Source organism: Hemitrygon akajei, chromosome 13 (genome assembly GCF_048418815.1).
Source record: "Hemitrygon akajei chromosome 13, sHemAka1.3, whole genome shotgun sequence".
Taxonomy (NCBI): Eukaryota; Metazoa; Chordata; class Chondrichthyes; order Myliobatiformes; family Dasyatidae; genus Hemitrygon; species Hemitrygon akajei.
This window is the reverse complement of record NC_133136.1, coordinates 49,255,129-49,281,978: the sequence shown is the minus strand read 5'-3', so window position 1 is coordinate 49,281,978 and position 26,850 is coordinate 49,255,129. Positions and strand designations below refer to the sequence as shown.

General features: G+C 40.8%; 1 protein-coding gene across 1 annotated transcript in view; it reads right to left on the bottom strand.

Moving 5' to 3' along the window:
- Positions 1–4,954: 4,954 nt before the first annotated feature.
- fgl1 (fibrinogen-like 1) overlaps positions 4,955–26,850 on the bottom strand; it is a 35,785-nt gene continuing 13,889 nt past the window's right edge. The window contains exons 5-8 of the mRNA XM_073064570.1: positions 15,395–15,492; positions 14,247–14,335; positions 12,170–12,357; positions 4,955–8,064 (exon numbers count right to left, since the gene is read on the bottom strand). Coding sequence (XP_072920671.1) covers positions 7,902–8,064; positions 12,170–12,357; positions 14,247–14,335; positions 15,395–15,492 — 538 coding nt within the window. The 3' untranslated portion in view covers positions 4,955–7,901. The remainder of the gene's footprint in view (positions 8,065–12,169; positions 12,358–14,246; positions 14,336–15,394; positions 15,493–26,850) is intronic.

Below are 26,850 nucleotides of genomic sequence, written 5' to 3'. Positions count from 1 at the left end.
TTTAAGAGTTATCCTCTGGCCCCAGATTAGTGCAGAGAGCGGCTAGAATTGGAGAGAGGTGTGTTAAAGTCGAGTCAGTTGATGTCTCTTCGCCAGTTAGCAATAATAAGAGCAGGCAGAAGATCAGAGTGGGCGTGTCTAGGAAGAGGTGGAGGGTTGCAGATGGGAGAAGGGGTCATCGGTGCAGGTTGGAGAGTCCTTGCCAAGATTAGGCACAGAGATAGAGGCAACAGAAGCAGAGCCTAGCGCATGGCAGGCATGGAACTCACTGAGGTGTGGGCGCAGCGGGACAAAGGTGAAGCCCTTACTGAGGACAGACATTCTACCTCAGAGGGGGGAAGGTCAGAGGGATCTGCGAAGACCCAGCACGGATGAGAGCTGGGATCAGAGGGGAATAAGGAGGGCGAGTAGTGTCTGAGTAGAGACGAGGGAAGGTGGGTTGGGAGGAAGATGGAGGCTTGTGGACCCAAGAGCTGATGGTGGGGCCTGAAGAACAGTGGTGGTGGGGGAAAGGGACTAGGATTCCAGCGCCAGCATGTAGTCTTGGCCTGGACATGCAGTCAGTCAAGGACAGAACTCCCTCTTCTCTTCACCCCCGTTCCTCTCTCCTAATTTCACCTACCACCTTGTGCTTCTTCCTCCCCTCCCCCCACCTTCTTACACTGACTTCTCTTTCTGTCCAGTTCTGATGAAGGGCCTCGGTCCGATACATCAACTGTTTTCTCTCTTTATCCACCTCTCAATATCCCTCAACATCCAGGTTTCCCTTTAATTGTTACCCCTGGTGTTTATTCTTAAAGGAAGGTGTTGACCTTGAACTCTTGCTGTTTCTCCTTTGAATGCTTCACACAGTGCGGATGTAGACTTATCTACAAATAGATGCTCCCAATCTACTTTTGCCAGGCCCCCACAACCTACCACCTAATGTTAATTATGCCTATCAACGTGTGGAATAGCTCTCAGGGTGTAAAGAATATGACTGGATTTGCCCTCCTATTGAACAGCAGGTGGTAAGAGTCAGGAGCCAACTCAAATAAATGCACTTTAATGACGCTCTTGTTTCTCTTGGTGACGGTTTATTGGTAAATTATTTGAGTTGTCAGTCCCTTCTATATCATGTTACAATGCAGTGAGAGGCTGCCCTTTCATGCAGCTGACATTCCAGCCTGCAGTAGATCATTCTCTGGACTTGGAAACATTGAAATGAAGGTCATGGTATCACAGAGCAGCCAAATATCACTGGTACTCCCAACACCAGGTTACATTTAATCTAGCGCAGAAAGTGACCGAAGTCAGTACAATAGGTAGAGCACCATTATTGATATGGACACTCAGTGCCACTTTATTAGATACACCAGTACACCTGTTTTTTAAATGTAAATATATAAGAAACTAGTCATGCAGCAGCATGCCTAAACATGCAGATAGGGTCTTATTGTTCAGTTGTTGTTCAGACTAAGTATCAGCATGGGAAGAAATGTGATCTAAGTGACCTTAACCGTGGAATAATTGTTGGTGCCAGAAAGGGTGGTTTGAATATCTCAGAAACGGCTGATTTCCCAGGATCTTCACATACAATATTCTCCAGAGTTTGTAGAGAATGGTGCGGTAAACAAAAAAAAATCCAGTGAGCGGCAGTTCTGTGGGCAAAAATGCCTTATTAATGAGAGAGGTCGGAGGAGAATGGCTAGACTGGTTTAAGCTGACGGCAAGGCGACAGTAAGTCAAGTACTCGTGTTACAACAGTGGTGTGCAGATGAGCTTCTCTGAGCCCACGACATGTTGAACTTGAAGAGGACGGGCCACAGCAGCAAACGACCATGAACATACACTCAGTGGCCCCTTTATTAGGTTCAGGAGGTGCTCTGTTAGTCTAATCAAAGCTGGTGATGAATCAGCATATGAGATGTAAATTGAAAATCTGGCTGAATGGTGTCAAAACAGCAACCTCTCATTCAATGTCAGCAAAACCAAAGAGCTGATTACTGACCACAGGAGGGGGAAGCTGGAGGTCTATTAGCCAGTTCTCACCAGGAGAGGGTCACCACATAATGCAGATTGTTTGACTATACCATTTCAGAGGATCTGTCCTGGGTTCGGCATGGAAGTACCATTACAAAGAAAGCTTGGCGGAGCTTTTAATTTCTTCGAAATTTGCAAAGATTCTGCATGTTCAAAATTATAAAGGAATTTATCATCAAAGTACATATGTCACCATATACAACCCTGAGATGCAGGCGTATACAGTAAACCCAAGAAACGCAATAGAATCATTGAGACACCACACCCAGCAGTGTGGACAAACAACCAAAGTGCAAAAGACAAACTATGCAAATACAAAAGAAAATAATGATAATAAATAAATAAACAATTAATATCCAGAGCATGAGATGAAGAGTTCTTGATAGTGGATTCATAGGTTGGTGGGAACAGTTCAGTGACAGAACAAGTGAATCCGAGTGAAGTTACCACGTTTGCTTCAAGAGCCTGATGGTTGAAATGTAATAATTGTTCCCGACCCTGGTGGTGTGGGTCCTGAGGCTCCTGTACCTTCTTCCTGATGGCAGCACAGATGCTACATAGGGATGTACTCATTGGTGGTGAGGACTGGGCCCTATCCACTACTTTTTGTGTGATTTTCCGTTCAAGGACATTGGTGTTTCCATTCCGTGCTGTGATGCAACCAGTCAATATACTCTCCACCACACAATCTATAGATGCTTGTCAAAGTTTTAAATGTTATGCCTTTCGGTGCACTTGTGCTGATAGAGACTGTGGAGGAGATGTTTTTGCCAATCTAGACTAACTGGGCTCTGCAAGTGAGGACATTGAGGATCCAATTGCACAAGGAGATATTGAAGGCAAGTTCTTGAAGCTTATTGCTTAGTTTTGAGGGGATGATAGCATTGAATACTGATCTGTTATTGGTGAAGAGCATCCTGATGTATGCATCTTCGCTGTCACATGTTCCAGGGTTGAGTGAAGCCACTGAAACGGCATCTGCTGTAAATCCGTTGTGATGGTTGGCAAATTGGAGCGGACACAAGTCTCTTCTCAGGCAGGAGTTGCCATGTTTCATCACCAGCCTCTTAAAGCACTTCATTAGAGTGTCTGCAAGTGCGACTGGACGATCGTCAATGCGGAGGGTTCCCACACTCTTCTTAGGCATGCCATCTAAAACTTTGACGAATGTGTGGTGGAGAGTGTACTGACTGTTGTATCATGGCCAGGCATGGACACACCAATGCCCTGGAACAGAAAGTTAGTGGATACAGCCCAGTCCATCACAAGTAAAGCCCTCCTCACCATGAGCACATCCACTCGGAGCGTTATCACAGGGAAGTAGCATCCATTAGTATGGACCCCAGCATCCAGGCCATGCTCTTTTCTCACTGCTGCCTCAGGCGGGGGATACAGGAACCTAAGGATCCACACCATCAGGCACAGAAACAATTATTACCCCTCACCCATCAGCTCTTGAACCAGAGGGGTAACTTCATTCAACCTCACTCACCCCAACACCGAACTGCCCCCACAACCTACAGAATCAGTTTCAAGAAGTCTTCATCTCATGTACTCAATATTTATTGCTTATTTATTTATTCAATTTTTTTTGTTTGATAGTGTAGTCATGTAGTGGATAGTGCTTGTCGCTCTCACTTGTAGCTTCCACCACTGGCTAACAGTCTTGTGAAAAGGAGAGCTGAATGTGGAAGTCTGTCCCTGCCAGTACATAGCCTCTCCAACAGCAAACCTCCTCGCTGGCAACACAAGGAAACTGAACTCCTTTCAGACTCAGGCTGAACTACAGAGGAGGTCTGGACCCTGCACAGATAGCACGCAGGCCCACCGGTGAGTGGACACGCCCTGGCACTCATGAACCAGAACACAGCTAGGGTACGCAAACACAAGGAAATCTGCAGATGCTGGAAATTCAAGCAACACACACAAAATGCTGGTGGAACGCAGCAGGCTAGGCAGCATCTATAGGAAGAAGCACAGTTGACGTTTCGGGTCAAGACCCTTCGTCAGGACTAACTGAAAGAAAAGATAGTAAGAGATTTCTTTGTATTTACTATGAATGCCTATGGGAAAATGAACTTCAGAGTGACATATACTGTATATTCTATATATTTACTTTGAATTTTGGACTTTGAAGAAACTGGGACTAGTTTCGCTGAACACCTACGCTCTGTCCGTCAGAGAAAGCAGGATCTCCCAGTGGCCACACATTTTAATTCCACGTCCCATTCCCATTCTGATATGTCTATTCATGGCCTCCTCTACTGTCAAAATGAAGCCACACTCAGGTTGGAGGAACAACACCTTATATACCGGCTGGGTAGCCTCCAACCTGATGGCATGAACATTGACTTCTCTAACTTCTGTTAATGCCCCTCCTCCCCTTCTTACCCCATCCCTGATATATTTAGTTTTTCTCCCCCCTCCTTTTTTTTCCTTCTTTCTGCACATCACTCTGCCTGTTCTCCATCTCCCTCTGGTGCTCCCCTCCCCCTTTCTTTCTACTGAGGCCTCCCGTCCCATGATCCTTTCCCTTCTCCAGCTCTGTATCCCTTTTGCCAATCACCTTTCCGGCACTCAGCTTCATCCCACCCCCTCCGGTCTTCTCCTATCATTTCGCATTTCCCCCTCCCCCTCCTACTTTCAAATCTCTTACTATCTTTCCTTTCGGTTAGTCCTGACGAAGGGTCTCGGCCCGAAATGTCGACTGTGCTTCTCCCTATAGATGCTGCCTGGCCTGCTGTGTTCCACCAGCATTTTGTGTGTGTTGTTTGAATTTCCAGCATCTGCAGATCTCCTCATGTTTGCTTTTTAAATGCCCAATGATGAGTGGTAATGTGCCTCAATACCCAGCTCAATTACCCTCATCTTCACAAAATACTGCTGCTGTAATCCCTCCTGCACTATAACTTCACAGAACAAAAATGAGTAATTACTGTGGGAAGAAGTTTATTTGGAGTTTAAACCCATGTGTTAATTCAGCAAATAACTTAATTATCTGCAAACAATTCTGCATGGCTCTTTGCATGCCAGAGAAGAAAGCTCAATCTGAATAGCTAACGGAGGTAAGAAAAGTCACAAGAGGATGACTGTGAAATGAAATGTAGGTGTCAGCGACTGACAAAAGTGAATGATTTTTTTAAAAAATCACTGAAAACCTGTAGACTTTATTTAAATAAAGTTAATGATGATTTTGTTTTGGCTGCAACTCAATGCAATATTAGAGAGAAAACTGTCACAGAGAGAAAGCTTGTGACAAGAACACTGGAGGAGTGCATCAAGCTCTGGGTGTCCACGTACGCGTGTAACTGAAAGAAAACATTCAGGTACAGCAAGGATGTGGAAGGCGAATGGCATGTTGGCCTTATTGTGAGAGGATATGACTACCAGAACAAGGGTGGTTTGGTACAAGGCCTTGGGTTTTTTTTTGTGCAGTTTTGTTCTCCATATCAGAGAAAGAACATTCTTCACAATGGAGGAAGTCTGCCAGTGTTTTCCTTGATTAATTCCCGGGGTGGCTAGAATGTTAGAAGAGGATAGACTGGGTCAGTGAGTTTAGAAGAATAGGTGGGTACCTCATAAAGTCCTGTAAAAGTCTTACAGGAATAGACAAGCCATCAGACTCCTCAATACTCAGAGTCTAGACTGACATCTACATCATTTATTATTATATTGTAATTTGTCCTCTACTGTGCCTATTGTCTTGTTTATTAATTATTGTACTGCCCTGCACTGTTTTGTGCACTTTATTTTAGTCCTGTGCAGGTCTGTAGTCTAGTGCAGTTTTTATGTTGTTTTACATAGTCCAGTGTAGCCTTGTGCTGTCTCACGTAGTCTAGTGTAGTTTTGTGTTGTTTCATGTAGCACCAGGGTCGCGGGGGAATGTTGTTTCATTTTTACTGTGTACTGTACCAGCAGTCTATGGTTGAAATGACAATAAACTTGACTTGACTTGACTTGACAGTCCAGAATAATGGGCTCACAAACATAGGATACTGGGTATGCTACTGAGAACGTAAATCAGGAATTAAAGTCTTCACCCAGACATGGAGAATCTGTAGATAAAGAAGTACCAATTATTCTCTGTTACAAAAAGCAGTCATTAAATCTATAAAGGAGGGAACTAAATATACTGATTTACTCAATATGAAATAGTTTAACAGATAAGTAGAAAATTAAGAACAGGATTCTGACGAGGATGATTAACCACGATCATATGGAATAGCCAAACAGGTCCAAAGGGTTGAATTGCCTGCTCTGGGTCCTATTTTCTGTTTCATAGAACCATAGAACACTACAGCACAGTATATAGGCCCTTCAGCCCTCCATGTTGTGCTGACCCATATAATCCTTAAAAAAAAGTACTAAACCCACACGACCCCATAACCCTCCATTTTTCTTTCATCCATGTGCCTGTCCAAGAGGCTCTTAAATACCCCTAATGTTTTAGCCTCCATCACCATCCCTGGCAAGACAATCCAGGCACTCACAACCCTCTGTGTTTTTTTAAAAAAAACAACTTACCCCTGATGTCTCCCCTAAACTTCCCTCCCTTAATTTTGTACATATGCCCTCTGGTGTTTGCTATTGGTGCCCTGGGAAACAGGTACTGACTATCCACCCTATCAATGCCTCTCATAATCTTGTAGACCTCTATCAAGTCCCCTCTCATTCTTCTACGCTCCAAAGAGAAAACTCCCAGCTCTGCTAACCTTGCTTCATATGACTTGTTCTCCAATCCAGGCAACATCCTGGTAAATCTCCTCTGCACCCTCTCCATAGCTTCCACATCCTTCCTATAATGAGGTGACCAGAATTGAACACAATAGAGATTTGTGGAGTTGCAATGAGCAAGCATAATACTTTCACTGTTCAAAACATCAATAGACAATAGACAATAGGTGCAAAAGTAGACCATTCGGCCCTTCGAGCCTGCACCGCCATTCTGAGATCATGGCTGATCATCTACTATCAATACCCAGTTCCTGCCTTGTCCCCATAGCCCTTGATTCCCCTATCCATAAGATACCTATCTAGCTCCTTCTTGAAAGCATCCAGAGAACTGGCCTCCACTGCCTTCCGAGGCAGTGCATTCCAGACCCCCACAACTCTCTGGGAGAAGAAGTTTTTCCTTAACTCTGTCCTAAATGACCTACCCTTTATTCTCAAACCATGCCCTCTGGTACTGGACTCTCCCAGCATCTGAAACATATTTCCTGCCTCTATCTTGTCCAATCCCTTAATAATCTTATATGTTGCAATCAGATCCCCTCTCAATCTCCTTAATTCCAGCGTGTACAAGCCCAGTTGTACACGGCAGTTTCTATTTAATGTTATAATGATTCATAACCAGTATTGATCCCACATTTCCTGTCTGGGTGATACAAAACTGGAATAATTGTTGGAACACAAGCCATACAAGAAAACTGGAATGCAAGCCATACAGGAAAATTGTTCACCAGTTAAAAAAATTATTCTGACTGTTTGAATTAAAATATATTTAAGAAAATAAAGCAGATAAGTTGAGAAAATATACCTTATGTATCATGCTGTAGGATAAAGTTACATATACCTGGCATTAAAACAAACCATTCCACCCACTAAAATCAGGTAATGTTATTCAGATAATATGACAGCTCCACGTTATGATGCATACTAAATGTTATATATTGCTATTAACTGAAATCACCAGAATGGACTTTTACCATTCTTTTATGGTAATATTCTTTTACCATTAAATGTTTGCTCTAAGGAAAATGCTGAGGAACAACTATGCTGAATAGTGTTCAGTGTTGGCATATTGTAATATATATTACTGAGAGGAATCAGAATAGTACAATAATATAAATTGAGTTAAATTGCATGAAAAGTTGGAACATTCAGTCTGAAGCTGGTACAAATTCAGAAGGTCTAATCTTCATGGCTGTAGACTTTAGTGAATACCACCATCCATGCCAGGTGTACCATATAATCCCATCATCCGTCTTTGAATTGAAAGGCCCTTTATTGTAGTAATATCCATTCAAGTTAGCAGAGTGACATCTGTAAAAGCAACATATTACAACTTTTAGGAAGCTGGAAAACTAAAAGGTCATGAATAATACCGATGTAATGTAGTCAATTTAAATTAAGAACCTGTAAATGCAAGATTGCATCCAAATATTTTTTATTTTGAAGTATAATTATAATGCAAATAGTTTGTATTGAGGTGCTTTTTGTAAAATAAAATAGTTGGGCATTAGCTGCAAGGTTTGTGTAATAGTATGTAACACCAGCAATGATTATGTTTTCATCTATTCTGTGCCATCATTTGTTTCTCTCTTCCTCTTTTACTATGAATGCTGTAACCTCTCTCTGTTTCTTGCTCACAGCTGGCTGAGGAAGGTGTCTCGCTCGCTGCTTCTGAGGGTAGGCCCCTGCGTTTGGGTGGTCTCTCTGGCCCAAGGTGCTGTTGCAGGATGATACCAAAGTTCTAGGTCAATGATTTATGAATAGGACCGCAGCTCATTTAGACTCTTCCAGTTTTGTGTTTTATGTTCCGTGTTTTCTCCCATTCTTGCTTGCCGTTTGCATGGTTTATTTGTATTTTGTTTGGATGGGGTGGGGGTTGATATTTTTCTTTGAATGGCCATTATGGTTTTCTTTCTTTTCTGGCTGTCAGGAGAAAATGAATCTCAGAGCTGTATACTGCATACATACTTGATAATAAATATAGGCCAAACCTTAAATCTTGTAATATTATTTGACACACATTCTTAAATTTTATATCCCTCTTCTTGATGAAGCTGTGAATGGTGATTATCAGGATATAAGCTGTGCTTCATCAAGTCTGCAGTTAGATTTAAATGGAGGGAAGGATTTCACAGGAATTAAGGCATTTTATTTAGTGACATGAGGTGATTTTATAAAACAACAGGGTTGTCGAACATTTAGAACTGAAATCAAATCTAATGTGTACCTGTTACAGAATTGTCAAGATCAGCTGCAGTTTCACTGTTGAGAACACCATCAATCAAGTTCATCCAGGACACAATATGCCTCATGATAAAGACAGCTAGGCTGATGAAATTACTTATGTGAAAACTCATTCCCAACATGCCAGCTCCACCCCCTCCCCAATGCCTTCAGTTATATTTAGGTCACATAAAGCATGTAAGCATGTTTCAAATAGAAGTGTACAGTCTAGACAATAATTTGATATATTTTAGTCTTGGTTAAAATTCTAACATTTATACATCTGTAATCAACTTGAACTGTATACCATAGCTCCATTAGCCTAGTCCACCAACTTGTTGATAATTATCTGCTTTATTTACTTATTTTATTTAAGTATGGAAGGGAATGACACAAACAAGTTAGCAGTTATTGCCCTTCATTGGTGGAACTGAGGACATTGAGAGGTAACCACAGAGTGCATGATTGTAATCAGTAAAATCCGAGTAGGCAGAGATGAAGATTAGCCTTCCACAAAAGATATCATCAACTTGTTTAGATTTTCTAACAATCCTACAGTCTCCATGATCATTTTCTGGTGCCAGTCTCAAATTGACAGATGTATTAAATTCAGTTTCATTGTCTCCTGAGGTGGAACTTACACTAACTAGAGAAGATTTTTTAAAGTAAAAAAATTGCAGATGCTGGAAAGTTTAAAAAAGACAGAGAATTCTGAAACTGGTCTTCAGTTCAGGCCACATCTGTGGACAGTAGAACAGAGTTACCTTTTTGCATTTTGATGAAAGGCCAACAACCTCAAACCTTAACTGCACAGATGCAATTCACATGATGAGTAGTTCCAGTTGCTCTGTTTACTTCAATAAAATGATGTTTAATTATATGAAATGAGAACTGGAAAGACAAACTTAATAAAATAATTATGTGTCCAAAATTATCCCTGGGAAGTATCTAACTTGATTTTTTTGGGGGCAAATTTGCAAGGATCCAGCACAGCTGTTCAACACTTGTATGCCTTGGAGACATTGCCCAGATGAATAGATTCCCAAAATTTGGTGATAAGGCTGTCAGAGTAGGGTCTTAGCTTGAAACATCGACTGTACTTTTTTCCATAGATGCTGCCTGGCCTGCTGAGTTCCTCCAGCATTTTGCATGTGTTGCTATCAAACATGCTGTCAGGTTTTTGGATGCAATTTAGTTAGCAGCCACGATTGACTAGTAATTTCAAGTAGGTTTCAAAGAAGACCTGCTAGGCTCTAAAGCATTCCTAAAAGTCACTACCTATTGTCCCTGACAGCCTCCCCCATTGCCTTCTACACTTCCCTTATTTACCCGAACTTCATTGCCAGCAAAACAGCCAAGAATGAGAAAACCCCTCAGAGCCACATCTACTACCTGCAGCTCACCCAAGTAACTGTAGTGAGATCCAAGATTTCTGGGTTTTGACATTGGTTTCTTGGCTTGGGGCTCTCTGAGTGCAATGCAATTCCCTAACCCAAATTTAATTCCAAAGTTTTATCTCACAGTCACTGAATTTTTAGTCCTGTATCAGGAACACACGGTTATCATTTATGACAAGTACCAGTCTTTTCTACTGTTTTGATAATACTTTCACATACTGCACTTGTAAAGATTAGAAAATGTATAAACTCCTCAAAGTCTGTTACACTATGAATAGATTTACATTGCACAGATTGTCTGGAAAGTTTCGAAAGAAGTCTCTTTTTGTGGGCTGCCCTGTGTTTTTTGGTGCTAAATTTGCTTTAGTTCAACCATTGGTGAATCTAATAATGTTGAGTGACACTAGGGAAAACAGCTTGCATCACATCATGAAGTGATGTAACAAATTGGCTCAAACTTTTTATCAAAATAATTCCCATGGAATCTTAGGGTTTAGCTTCAATTTCCTAATTTGAGCAAATATGAAGCAATCTCTTGCGAGTGGCTTGACTGCCAGCTACAGTTTTCAAGTATAACAGCTTCCAAAATATATGGTGATTTAATACAAAGTGCGAATTTATCTGCAATAGAATCTTGTAGAAATACTGTTAGCATTTGATGTAAATCTCAAACTAGCATGAAAGCAACATAGCCTATTAATTTAATATTGTGTTTAATATATTGCTACATGCATTCTAATGCTTCAATGGCAGTTTTGTGAATCATTGTACACTCATCCCAGACATGTTTACATTCTTTCAGAATTTTTTTTCCCTTTGAAGTTCCCTGACCAATGTTACATTTTGGAGGATCCACATTTATCAATTTTAAAGGACATTTAAAAGCTGAATGTGCAGCTTTTCCTTCTATCAAAAGAAATGAAGCAATGCCTGATAATGCGGTAGCCAGGGCTATTATGTTTTGTCTTTGAACTTTAGCCAAAAGTACTTTAAGAAGGACAGCTTTTTTTGTTCACCAGAGGCTTTCAAAAACAAGCAAAAAATTACTTCCTTGGGTATTATAAACAACTTCTGCACTAGTATCTAATGTTTTTCTTTGGTATCTCACTAAATTTGGTTCTCTCTCTTGGTTGTATTTCTCAATTTTATTGTCATTTTAGCTGGTATTTGATGCACAGAAGTTCAGTTTCTCTTTGTAGTTTAGGTAAATCAAATTACTTAGTTCAAGTCCACTAAATGCTTGGTAGCTCAAAAATGAAACTAAAAAAAACCTTATCTACGGGCAATGGAGGAACTTGAGTGTGTTTTTTTTCCAAAAAAAATTAGGAATGCAGAGCATATTCTAAGGATACATCCAATTTAGATGCAAAATTTCAGGTTCAAGGTTGTTCTAATACCGAGCCAAGCATGGAACACACATATATTCTATTTTATTACATGTCTTTAGCTTTAGATTAGATTTTCATCATCTGCAATTCTTAAAATCTTAATCAGCAGCTTAAATCCTCATGATGCAGAATCTCTGGGACAAATTACATTTACTTCATTGCAGATTATGCTGTAAACATTTAAAAGGAAAGAACCACCCTCAAGCATGCAGTTTTCTACTTCAATTGCAAAGAGTGGCTCAAGCATTAAGATTTCTGCAAATACAGCCAAGAAAGCCTCGTTGGATGTAAATTACCCTCCTAAAGAGCAGCAGAGATGAATCCTTGCAAATTCAGGTCCAATACTAAAGTTGAAAATAAACAAACTAAAGGCCTTTATTTTGTAAAATAAAGTAATTTCTCCAGTACCTGTTAAACCACCATCCACTCTTGTCTTCTTTTGCACAGTTGCCATGATAACGGTCATTATCCCTGTCCTTTGTGCTGAATTTCATGCCATTATGGTTGGCCCACCATTGAACCTCAGGAAGATAGGTGCCACTCAGTGAATCTCCTGCAGATCCAGTGTAAGCACCAAAGCTTAAAGCATATGAATTCTGTGCAAAACAAAAGAATGTATTTTCTGCATTAAAATGCTCTTCCAAAACAAGTTCTGAGGGATAGAATGAGATGAAGCTCAAATGACTATCATACAAATCCCTGCAATGCACTGCACGATGCAGTGTTGTGGTATGTATCAAATCCAGGATTTTATTGATAGTAAATACTTTTCCTGGTCAATCACAAAAAAAAACCATTTGGCAGTTCACAAAGAGAACAGCTAAAATTTGGGAACGTGCAAGAATTGGAATCACAGGAATTGCAGACCTCTCAATATGTTTGTAGAGCTCTGGAAGATTATGAGGAAAGGAAGAGGCAAGACCATGGAGAGATTTGAAAGCAAGGAGGAAAACTTTAACTGTGAGACTTTGCTTAACTGAGAACTGATCAAGGCCGAAAACGTGGAGATGTTGGGTGAATGGGATTTAATGTGGCTAATGACATGTGCAGCTGAGTTTTCAATTAGTTAAATTTTTCAGCAGGTAGAGTGGGCGTGGGGGCTGTGGAAGTTGGTGGGCAACCAGGATACATTGGAATGATTACGTCTGGTAGTTCTGAAAGCATGGGTGAGGCTTGCATTACTAGATGAGTTAAGGCAGGGATAAAGTTGGCCAGTGCCATGTAGGTGGAAATGATCAGTTTTACTGACATCACAGATGAGGTCTAAAGCTTAACTAGAGGTTGAACATTACACCAAGGTTACAAAGAGTCTGATTCATTTTCAAATAACTCAGAGGGAGAGAAGGAGTTCCTGTCTGGAAATCAAGTTTGCAAGCAACCTTTTGGCCCTAACAATTTTCGGTGAAGGAAATGTTCAAAAACAGACCAACTGTTTGGCTGTGTGGGGAAGGGGGGAAGTAAGAGATGTGGTTTGAGGTTGAAAAAAAGGTACCATCAGCAGTAATGTGAAAATTGACATTGTGTTTTATTATGACATTGTCAAGCAGCAGTATGCAAGCAGGATATACAGTAAGTCACAGCTAAGATAGCTCTTTGGGAACACTTGAGGTAATATGTGAAGCCTTTACTGTTGATTCTCTGATTACTATTTGATAGATAAAATTGCACTGGACTAATGTCTTTAGTCATTAGAGTGTCTTTAGCGTCACAGCAGGAATTGGGAGGTTCAAATAACATGCAAAGATAAAGATTAGCTTTACCTGTCACATGTACATCAAAGCATACAGTAAAATGCATTGCTTGCTTCAAATCGCACCAGCAACGTTTGTGCTGAGCAGCTTGAAATTGTTGCCGCACCAACTCAGAGCACCATGCTCACAACTCAGTAACCCTAACCTTATGCCTTTGGAATGTGGGAGGGAACTGCAGCACCCAGAGAAAGCCCGCGTGGTCGCAGGGAGAACTTGCCATCTCCTTACAAGAATTGAATGCCGATCATACAACAGGAACTTTAAGGCGTTGCACTAAGCACTACGCAATCATGCAGGAGGTCAAAGGTTGTAATATATTCATGCATAGCAGATAGAAAGCCTTTCGGGATTATGCTAACATTCAGAACAAAGACCAGGTGATGAACAGATGAAATCCAGTCAAGAATAAGTATAACATGTAACAAGATAACTTTTTATCTGCATAGGTCTCATTACATTTAATCTCCTGATCAAGAATAATATGGTTCACAAGTTGAAGAAAATGGTTTTCTGAGATTGACTGCTTTTCGTAAAGCTGTTAGCCCAAGGGTTAGCCAATACTGATTACTATTTTAATTACAACAGGGAGCTACAAATATCTCGTAGGCAATGCTAAACAGATTGGCAACAAAGAATTTGAGTCTTATTCTGAAATAATATTTCTCATTTGCTCATGTAAGCTGAATATAATATTTTAAAGTGCTTTTACCATCCCAATCATTTGTTATCCTCACCTCTTCATTTTGAACTTTGAAATGTTTATATTGTGCATACTGTTTTTCACCTTCCCAGTCAGTGAGATCAATTTTCATTGTGTAGTCCCCTGGTGGAAAGAAAAAAGAAAAGATAATTTTTTCTTCTATCCTTATGAAGTTTGACTGTATAATAAAAATTTAGTAATCTTAAGCAAGATAGTCAAGTTTGAAATTATACTGTAGAGGGGTTGGTTTAATCTGAAACCTTATTGAGTGATTATAAATAATAAATATATTAATCAATCATACAGTCTCCCTCAAACCTAATTGGTAAATATAAAAAGGAAGGAATTTACACTTTGGAGCTTTGGGATGAAGTATGGGTGGGAAGAACTGTGCTTGTCAGTAAGCAGCTTGCTTTACTTTCAGTAGCCTGTTTCTCAGCGAACATTGAACTCAACTAGTCTATGAACATATTCCAGATTTCCCAATCAATCACGCAATACTGATGCATGCAATACACTGGTACAGGAATGGATAGAAAAAAAAGGGTGTATTACGTCAGAACTCCGACATGATGAAAGGACCTCTATGGATGGCATACAAAACAAAGCTATTCACCATACCTCAATACAAGTGACAATATTAAACCAATTTACCAAATATGGGCAAAAAGATTAGCTCTGATAAGCAACTTGGTCAGCAAGGGCAGCTTGGGCTGAAGGGCCTGTTTCCATACCATATTGTTCTACAACTTCAATAATGATGCACAAAATGTCACTTCATTTTGAATATTGCAAGGTAAGGTGCGAATCTGAGAAACTTGGGAGTTATCCAGACTAGCTAGGGCCTCTCTCACATTCACTGGTGTAATGCTGGATGTCTTGCAGGGGCCATCAAAAGGTACAGAGCTATCATATTCCCTGCTGGTAAGATTCAGAAACTTGCAGCAGAGCAGATCACCCGTCTCGATCTGTCCCTTCCACACTTCTTGGCGAAGCTGGGTCTCCAGGAGCAAGCAAAATGTTTACACACGTTATTCTCCTTGTTTTAAATTCTGAAGAGGGTACATTTCTTTTCTATTCTATTAAGAAAGCTTCAAAGGAGTTTAAAGCAGTTCTTTTAATCTTAAATATCAATTAGAAGAGGATGCAGCTCATAATAATCAAATATGCTGGAATGTTTACCTTGAGATGTCAAAAAATGCAAGTTGTCATTTCCAATCCAATATTCTCCATTGACTGATTGGAAGTTTCCAAATCCCTGTTTATAATCAGACCAGACCCTGTGAAAACATGGGGAATTAATTACATCTAATTTATTTATTTAAAGTAAAACTAGATACTCTAAAAGATGATAGTGGAAAGGGCTAAGTTGTAATGGAAATGTAGATACAATTCTTAGCTAGGGTTATTTCAAAAGAGGGTTTATAGTCATGTTACAAATAAACTTTCTATGGATAATGAACCAAACCTAGCTGAACTGTGAAAAGCAAGCATAACCAAAAATCAAACAGTGCATTCAGCTGCTGAAAAGGTCAGGGTGTAACAAGAAGATAATGTCATCTGAACTTTCTGTGGTAATCTTGAATGTCTTCAACCCAGCAAGTGAGTGAACTACATTATTAATTATGTGTACATCTATTATTAATTATGCCTACTGTATCCATAATTCATTAGATAAGAAAAATTGACGTCTGAATTAACTGCTTTCAGATTAAAGGTATTTGACTTCAAATTCTTGATCTTGGGATGATAAATTGAAGTTTCGAAAGGGTGCAGAATTTTGGAAAAGGATGCAACTCAAATGGTATTTTGGGCTGTTAACAATGATCCTTCAAATTCTGCTAAGAGCTTTTGTGTGGATAGCCAAGCAGTGGTATCTTAACAGTAACTTCACCCAATGGGAATGGCAAATAATATCAGAAGAAAATAAAGAAGTCAAGATTAAACAAGTCAAGATTAACTTTAGGACAATCCAATCCATTTGGATTAAAAGGATATGCCAGCATTCAATAAAAATTAATAATTAACAAATATAGCAAACTTTCTGCCTATTTTTGAAGATTGTTTCAATACAATCAGAGTGCATTTGATGGATTTATATGAGAAATGAGTGAGCTGAATTCTAGTTAAAACTAATAAGCATAATCAATTAGCAATAAGTAAGTCCAGTTATCAGGAGAGACAGGGTCTGTTTTCCCTAGAGTGGAGGGGGTAATATTGAACATAGTACATAGAGATTTACAGCACATTACAGGCCTTTCAGCCCACAATGTTGTGCCGACCATGTAACCTACTACAGAAACTGCCTAGAAGTTCCCTAGCACATAGCCCTCTATTTTTCTAAGCTCCATGTACCTATTTAAGAGGCTCTTAAAAGACCCTATTGTATTCACTTCTACTACTGCCGCGGGCAGTGCATTCCATGCACCCACCACTCTCTGTGTGAAAAACCTACCCCTGACATCCCCTCGATACCTATTTCCAAGCACCTTAAAACTCTGCCCACTCATGTTAGCCATTTCAGCCCTGGGAAAAAGCCGCTGGCTATCCACATGACCAATCCCCTCATCATCTTATACACCTCTATCAGGTCACCTCTCATCCTCCGGCGCTCCAAGGAGAAAAGGCCACGTACACTCAACCTATTCTCTTAAGGTACGCTCTCCAAACCAGGCAAATCCTTGTAAATCTCCTCCGCACTCTCTCTATAGCATCCACATCCTTCCTGTAATGAGATGACCAGAACTGAACACAGTACTCCAAGTGGGGACTAACTAAGGTCTTATATACAGTAGCTGTAACCTTACCTCACGGCTCTTGAACTCAATCTGACAGTTGATGAAAGCTAACATGCCATATGCCTTCTTAACAACACTCAGATGCTCCACACTGGCAAGAGTCTTACCATTTATATTATATTCTGTCTTCAAATTGGACTTTACAAAATGAACCACTTCACACTTATCTGGGTTGAAGTCCATCTGCCTCTTCTCAGCCCAGTTCTGCATCCTATCGATGTCCCGCTGTAACCTCTGAAAACCCTCCACACTATCCACAACACCCCCACCTTTGTGTCATCAGCAAACTTACTAAGCCATCCCACTACTTCCTCATCCAGGTCATTTATAAAAATCACAAAGAGAAGGGGTCCCAGAACAGATCCCTGAGGCACACCACTGATCACCAACCTCCATGCAGAATATGAACCATATACGACCATCCTTTACCTTCTGTTACTCATGCAAGCCAATTCTCGATCCACAAAACAAGGTCTCCTTGGATCCCATGCCTCTTTAATTCCTGAAGGAGCCTTGCATGGGGAACCTTATTAAATGCCTTACTGAAATCCATATACACTACATCCCCTGCTCTACCTTCATCAATATGTTTTGTTACCTCCTCAAAAATTCAATCAGGCTCGTAAGGTATGACCTGCCTTTGACAAAGCCATGCTGACTATCCCTAATCAGATTATGTCTCTCCAAATGTTCATAATTCCTGCCTCTCAGGATCTTCTCCAATAACTTGCCCACCACTGAAGTCAGATTCACTGATCTATAATTTTCTGGGTTATCTCTACCCCCTTTCTTGAACAAGAAAACAACATTTGCAACCCTCCAATCCTCCAATATGTCTCCCATCCCTATTGATGATGCAAAGATCATTGCAAGAGGCTCAGCAATCTCCTTCCTCACGTCCCACAGTAGCCTGGTGTACATCTCATCCGGTTCCAGTGACTTACCTAACTTAATACTTTTCAAAAGCTCCAGCACATCCTTTTTCTTAATGTCTATATACTCAAGTGTTTCAGTCCGCCGTAAGTCATCCCCACAATTGTCAAGGTCTTTTTCCCTGCTGAATACTGAAGCAAAGAATTCATTAACTACCTCCGCTACCTCCTCCAACTCTATGCACACATTTCCACTATCGCATCTGACTGGTCCTATTCTCACATGGCTCATCTTCTTGCTCTTCACATACTTGTAGATGCTTTGGGGTTTTCCTTAATCCTGCTCGCCAAGGCCTTCTCATGGCCCTTCTGGCTCTCCTAATTTCACTCTTAAACTCCTCCCTAGCAACCTTGTAATTTTCTAGACCTCTAACAGTACCTAGTTTCTTGAACCTTTCGTAAGCTGTTCTTTTCTTAACCATGGTTCTTTAACTCTACCATCCTTTCCCTGCCTCAAAGGAACATGCCTATGCAGAACTCCATGCAAATGTTCCCTGAACATTTCCACATTTCTGCTATGCATTTCCCTGAGAACATCTGATTCTAATTTATGCTCCCAAGTTCCTGCCTAATAGCATATTTCCCCCACACCAATTATATGTTTTCCCAAATTGTCTGCTCCTGTCCCTCTCCAGCGTTATGGTGAAGGAAACAGAGTTGTGTTCACTACCTCCAAAACGTTCTCCCACCGAGAGATCTGACACCTGACCAGGTTCATTTCCCAATACCAGATCAAGTACAGCCTCTCCTCTTGTTGGCTTATCTATATATTGCATTAGGAAACCTTCCTGAACACACTTAACAAACTCTACCCCATCTAAACCCCTTGCGCTAAGGAGATGCCAATCAATATTAGGAGAGTTAAAATGTCCCATCACAACAACCCTAATATTATTGCACCATTCCAGAATCTTCCTCCCTAACTGCTCCTCAATATCCCTATTACTATTGGGGGGGGGGGGGGTCTATAAAAAAACAACCACTTCCCTCTCCTGACAGTCACCCACTTATTGAGATATATAAAATTATGAAGGGTGCCTAGGGTGGACTGCAGGAAATTATTCCCCATGTCAAAGGCAGATTAAGCTAGTGGACTTAGATTTAGGTTAAGTGGTAAGAGATTTCAAGAGAGGATCTGAGGGGAACCTCTTTCACCAGAGAGTGAAATCCTTTGCCTGACAGAGTGGTGAGAGCAGAGTTACTGATGACATTGAAGAAGTCTCTAAACAAGCCTCTGAATTCCCAAGGCATAGAAGATCATGGGCTAAACCTTGAAAGATTACATGTCTTTCCTAATTTAAGAATGCTCAGATTATGTTCAACTTGTACATACAAATGAGCTTTTGGGACACCTGCAGGATGTGTTTACTGGCTGTCGTGTAGGAATTGTTCATGGTCAGTTCACAGGAATGGAACGCTGCTGTAACCTGGGGAGAATTTGTTATTAGTGGTCAGAGTAAACACGGTGGGCTGAATGGCCTCTTTCCATGTTGTATGACTCTGACCATCAAACTGATGCTTTCCATCAGTTACCTTGAAATCTTTACAGCAAATGAATTGTTTGTAGAGTAAACAAAGTAGTATCAGTGTACTCACAAAAATCTAGATCCTCTAAAAGAATTGTTTTGTTTCCTGACAATGAACAAGTGGTTATCAGAAGTGCCACATCAGGGAGGTAAAGAAATTATTAATACGTTGCCATTTCCTTGTTCTGTATTTGCTTTTAATAAACACACAATCTTTGTAATAACATTGAACCCTGAATATTTTCAGAGATTGAATTAATATATTACAAGTGACTTTGCATACCTATGAACCTATTCTCAATAAATAAAGATTATTTATTGTCCATCTCCAACAAGAGAGAGTCTACCTACCACCATCTGGCGTTCAACATTGTTAGCTCCAGAGCCTTGCATTCACAAAACACATACTCATATTGCCGCTGTTTAAACCTGCACTGAATAATTTATTGCTCACATCCTGTCTAATTGTGCTGACAGAACTTTACAAGCGAGTGTATGAATCCGAAGTAGTGAAAAGAATCTCTTTAACGCTGCACTTTATTATTGATGATCAGTTTGAATTTCGCCAGCACTGTTCAGCATCTTCTCCCTTGATAGCCTTTTCCGAACATTGACAAAATAGGTGAGCTTCTATTGTGGGTGTAAGTGACATCATAGACCAAGCAATCATGGTAAAACTGATCAATGAGAATTAAGGAAAAAACTATACCGCCCTGGTGCAAAATAATATGGCTGTATTTTCTGTTTGAAGGGGAAAGAAGCCATTCAGCCCATTGAAAATATGCTGGCTCACAGATCAATTCCTATTCTCTTTCCTATTCCTATTCTATTTCCTACACTTTATCCCTTATAAAATACTCTCCCGACAATTAGCCTCAGTCTCTACCACTCACCCTCAAGGCAAGAGCAACTGTGCACAATTTACCAACCAATCTGAATGTCTTTGGGATACGGGAGGAAACCAGAGCACCTGGAGACAAGAAAATATGTGGTGATTTGGAGGACATGCAAACTGCACATAGAAGCACCAGAGGCTAATATTAAACTCAGATCACTGGCACTGTGAGGCAGCATCTTATCCCCATTCAGGATATCAATACAGGCATCCCACTGAACAGTGTCCTTGGCTGCATCAACCACCTCATCAATAATCTTGTCTAGAAGGTCAAAAGTGGAGATATTTGCTAATGATTGTAGAATGTCCGATTCTATTTGCAATTCTTCCAATAATGACATAAGTTAGACCTGGAAATGGTACTGCAGCATAAAAGCCAGGACCAACAGGCTCTGGGACAGCTTCTTCCACCAGGCCATCAGACTGATCAACTCACAGTGATTTGAGTGTATTTTATATTACATTGACAGTTTTATTTATTATAAATTACTAAGATTACACATTGCATATTCAGATGGAGACGTAACATAAATATATTTACTCCTCATGTATGTGAAGGATGTAAGAAATAAAGTCAATTCAATAAATGGCAGGCAATATTTGCAGCATAGAAACATTAGTCCATCTCCAACAAGAGAGAGTCTACCTACCACCATCTGACGTTCAACAACATTACTATCGCTATTAGGAGGTATTTCAGCATCAACAAATGCTGGAAGTTTATTTGGCAAGAGAATTATTGTCCTGGCCATGTAAACGCTTGTAAACAAATAGTTGTTCATCCTCCAAAAAGAGGCTTGTTTCCTGTCACCCAATTTACTAAGCATATGTCGGAGGATTGAGCATATTGAGTGCAGCTCCTGCATAACATATCTAATTCAGAAGCATCCATATATGCATGCTCCATCTGTATAAGACCATAAGATATAGGAGCAGAAGTAGGCCATACGGCGCATCGAGTCTGCTCTGCCATTCAGTCATGGGTTGATCCAATTCTTCCAGTCATCCCCACTCCGCTGCCTTCTCCCCATACCCTTTGATGCCCTGGATAATCAAGAGCCTATCTATCTCTGCCTTAAATGCACCCAATGACTTAGCCTCCACAGCTGCTTGTGGCAACAAATTCCATAGATTTACCACCCTCTGACTAAAGTAATTTCTCTGCATTTCTGTTCTAAATGGGCATCCTTCAATCCTGAAGTTGTGCCCTCTTGTCCTAGACTCCCCTACCATGGGAAATAACGTTGTCATATCTAATCTGTTCAGGCCTTTTAACATTCAGAAAGTTTCTATGAGATCCCCCTCATTCTCCTGAACTCCAGGGAATACAGCCCAAGACGTTCCTCATACAGTAACCCTTTCATTCCTGGAATCATTCTCATGAGTTTTCTCTGAACCCTCTCCAATGTCAGTGCAGTCGGCCCTCCTTATCCGCGAGGGATTGGTTCCAGGACCCCTCGCAGATACCAAAAAACGCGGATGCTGAAGTCCCTTATTCAACCTGTCTCAATGCGGTGGATCTTAGGACCCAGCAGAACCCCAGACCTTATTTAACCTGTCTCAGTGCGGTGGACATTAGGACCTAGTGGCGGAGCTCTGAATCCGCAGTGTTTCTGTTCATGAAAATAATCACGATCACGATTGAAAATAAAGTGGAAATAATAAAGTGATTGAAAAGAGGTGTAACACCATCGGTCATTGGAAAAGCATTAGGGCAACGATCGGAACAATTTTAAAGGATAAAGTGAGAAAGGCCCTGCCCCGATGAAAGCTACAATTATTACCAAGCAACGCAGTGGTTTAATTATTGGGCTTTGGGGTTTTTGGGTTTTTGATCCTCCACATCAACCAGGCATGGATGGACAGCGTGCTCGGGAGCGATCTGTCACTGGATCGTCCGGTGCTGAAACATATGTTTCTTAAGTGTTTTATATGCATAGAAAGGTAAAATATATACTATAGACAAAGACAAATGTTTGACTAACTGATACTAAATAATACCGGATGTACCTGTTCCGACTTACTTAGTAAGAGAACTTCTGTTTTTTTTCGATCCTGATCCACAATAACCTATGCACATCCTCTCGTATACTTTAAATCATCTCTAGATTACTTATAATCCCTAATACAATGTAAATGCTATGTAAAATAGTTGTTATACTGCATTGTTCAGGGAATAATGACAAGGAAAAAAAGTCTGTACATGCTCGAACAACAAGTGTGCTGGAGGAGCACTTCTGGGTTTTTTTGATTCGCGGCTGGTTGAATTTGCGCATGTGGAACTCACAGATAAGGAGGGCCGACTGTATATCCTTTCTAAAATAAGGAGCCCAAAACTGCATACAATACTCCAAGTGTGGTCTCACAAGTGCCTTATAGAACCTCAACATCACATCCCTTGTCTTACATTCTAACTTTTTTATTTCTCTTCTAATTTCCAATGCTCTGTTTCTGAGATTCTTGTTCACTACCCAGAAACATTCACTCCCATCACAACAACATTCAGGTTTTCTGTGTGTACCATCCTCAAATTGCACTGCAGCGAAGTGTCACCTATTTTGGCACTTTGTCCCAAACTGATTACCGGTACCTTTACTATCCAGATGGATGAGGAGAGATAGCACACATTGTTTATTATTATTTTATATATTTTTTTCTCTGCTAGATTATGTATTGCATTGAACTGCTGCTGCTAAGTTAACAAATTGCACAACACATACCAGTGATAATAAACCTGATTCTGAAATACAACCGCTTGCGCGTTCTCCTACAAGTTCATGCACAGTCCTAATTTCAAGATATGACACTGTTATTTCTTTGCTACTGGTCCTAAATACTGAGATTATTTGTCCAACAGTTCTTTCGTATACCTTTGTCAAATGTTCAAGCAGCTGTTCAAGAAGGCAGTTCACTAACATCTTCTCATGAGCATTTAAAGTTCAGCAGTAAACACTGCGTGAGTCACTGCTGTTCACAGTCCATTAAGGAAAATATCTTATAATGGGTTTTCCAAATGATCAGTTAGGATTGGTGTAGAATTTTAAATTTAAGTTTATTTCTTACCATCTGAAGCACCTCCAACCCACATCTATTAAATGCACTGTAAAAATCAACCGCATACAATTCAATCCTTGATCTTGGTCAAATATAATGTGTTTCATCTTCTTACTCCTGAAGTCACACTGACGAGAATGGTTAAATAAAGTTTCTTTACCAGCAAAAAGGACACAAAGTTTATTCCTGTCTGCCAAACCTGCTTAATATTAACAACATTGTGAAGTACAATTTTCATATATGTATTACGATAAGTGTTACGCCTGTGCCCCAACTCTGAGGGGCCGGAGGGTACAAAGTAGCCCCCTCCTTTTTGAGAATCGCAAGATCGCTATTAATTCAGGTCAGGAGACCCAGGAAATGAGAGAGACGCAGAATCCACAGGGGGTTTGGAATGTCCTGGCCCCTCAACGATACAAAGCCACAGGAAACGGCCATTGTCTCTTGGAGATGGAATTGTGTATTGAGTACTGTGCTATTCATCGACACCCTCAAGGAATGAGCAACGTGGGCTGGGTGGGGGGGGGGGGGTGGCATCATCCCAACCTGATTGACATCTGAGACCCCGTGAGTAAGGATAAAAGAAGGTCTGGGGAACAACCCCTTCAGACACACCAGGAGAAACGCAAATTCGTGACAGCGTTTAATAGCAACAGCCGGTGGAAGGTCCACGTGTGTCCTTTCCCGTTAACTGGGATTGAGGCCTTACCACGGAAGACGGCTTAGCTAAAGAAGAGATCACCACCGACGACATTTCGAAGGATCGACATCATAAAAAGGAAAACGGGCAAGTTCTAAAAACATCGTCTCTCTCTCCAACCAAAAGCTGCAGCCTGAATGAACTTGAGTGACTTTTATATTTCCATCGGACAATACATTATCCCCTAGACAACGATAGAGCTATTTCTTATTGATTATTATTATACCTGCGCTTTTAGATTTAGTATTGACGACATATATTATCTGTATGTTTGCATTGATATTATTTTTGCGTATTTTTATCAATAAATACTGTTAAAAATAGTACCATCAGACTTCAACGGACCTCTCTATCTTTGCTGGTAAGTGACCCAGTTACGGGGTACGTAACATAAGTAAAATAAATCTAGATTTTTATTTACTTTTATTTATTTTTATTTATTAAGTTTTGGGAAAGAGAAATGGGACACAAAATACAAAATATATGCAATTGTACCTTTGTTGAAGCTGGATTATATTCCATAAATGCCACTTAACTAAAAAGTGGTTTGGTAGATATTTAAGAGTTTCTTTTCTCTGTTCAGAACACTTAAAATAACCAAATATTTTATCCTTATTAGGAGGAGCTAAGATGGAGCCACAGAGCGACTTCTTGGAGCTCATCTGTGAAACAGCTTAAATTCCCCTCTTTAATGTCTCTTTCTTTCCATTTCAAAGTGGCTGGGGTCCTGCTGGAGTCCATGATCTACAGCTGCACTCAAACTGCAGTATTACAGGGCAGTTCCCGCTCCCGGAGCTCACCAACTGGCCGTTTCCATTATCTCCAGAAGCAGTATGGAAACTGTGCACTTTCGGGATGTAGCATCGAGCTGTGGATCCAATTCCCCGCCAGTTTCACCAACTGAAGCATCGTGGGAGATCGGATTATTGAGATAATGGGTGTGGTGTTGGAGTCCTCTGCACTCGATCTCTCTCTCTCTCTCTCTCTCTCTTCCCCCCCTCCCTCCCTCCCTCCCTCTCCCTCCCTCCCTCCTTGATGGGGTTAGGGGGAAGTCTGCTGGTTCTTGAGTCAGGTGAGCTTGAAGAAAGCTACACTTCAGACTGTAATATTGAAACAGCAATCTGTTGGTCTCCCCTCTCGCTGTGGAAGGGGAGACACCTCCCTCTCCCTTGTTAGTGAGAGAGATAGAGAGCCTGTGGCACGTCAAATTGTTGCATGAACAATGTTTTTTGTTGGACAGCATATCATGCTCTCTTTGGGGGCTTGCTTGGTGGGTACTGGGTGCTGGAACAAGTAGTGGGGAGGGGGATTGATGATTTGTGTGTGGGAGGAGGGAGGGGACTTTGGGGTTCTAACTTTTTTTCCGTCATTCATTCTTTGGGGTTTTCTTCTATTCAGATGACAGACTTGACTGGACTTGACCTGACTTGACAGAGGCTGTGTACAAGAAGAGCCAGAGATGCCTCTACTTCCTGAGGAGACTGAGATCCTTTGGAGTATGCAGGCCTCTCCTTCACATGTTCTACCAGTCTGTTGTTGCCAGTACAATCTTCTATGCAGTGGTCTGCTGGGGCAATGGCATCAACATGGGTGATGACAACAGGCTCAATAAACTGATTAGAAAGATTGTCTCTGTTCTAGGAGTCAAACTGTTCACACTGGAGGTTATGGAAGAACAAAGGACCCTATGAAAAACCCTGGTAATTCTGGACAATGTCTCTCATCCTCTGCATGCCACCCTGGCTGAACAGAGGAGCACTTTTAGCAATACACTAAGACAACTGTGGTGCTCCAAAGAGCGCAATATGAGGTCATTCTTACCCTTGGCCATTTTGAGTGAACCTATAGCTGGGGAAGTGATGATCCCCTCCTGTTAGACTGTTTGTGGTAACTTATTTTTTATTCTTTCTTACTTCTCTTCTCATATTTATATATCCATGTACTTGTAATGCTACTGTAACCCTGTAATTTCCTTTGACATCAATGAAGTACCTATCTATTTCGTGGATGCCTGTGAAGAGTAAGAGTGCCAGGTCGTACACTGTATACATTCTCTGATATTAAATGGAGCCATTGAACCATTTCAATCCACATTACAAAATGACAGTAAATTTCAAATTTGTGTCTCATTGTTGAAAGAACAATTTTTTTTCAGAGATTACATCAAAGATCAAAGTACATTTTTTATTCGTCATCATCATCATGGCTATCCCTCGAGGTTGAGGATGATGGTCTTCGTTCTGAAGAAGTGGCCCACAGAGCGAAGATGCCTGTGCGTGTATTTGTTTAATGTGTACTTGATGTTGCGCTCCCAGAAGCACACAATACTTTACAAACCAACCGATTCCAATGGCATGGAAACCACGACGATTGGAGCTGATGGATTTGTTGCAGCCTTCATCCGCCTTCACAGCTGTTGAGTTCGAAGTAACTTCATCCGCCTGTTCCACCATTGAGGTCTTGGTTGGATTGTTCTTTGTTGGGGACCTCACCCTCGACCTTATCATCGTGGGTGACCTGACCAGGAGCATAGCTCCAGACGGCATTGCTCTTGGGATCTCAGGACCACACAAGCTTCTCCACCACAACAAGGTGACAATCCACGGAGAAGATTTATTATTAAAGTATGTATAGAGAGTACAACTCTGCGATTCATCCTCCTACAGGTAGCCGTGAAACAAAGAAACACCATGGAACCCGTTCAAGAAAACATCAAACACCCAATGCGCAAAA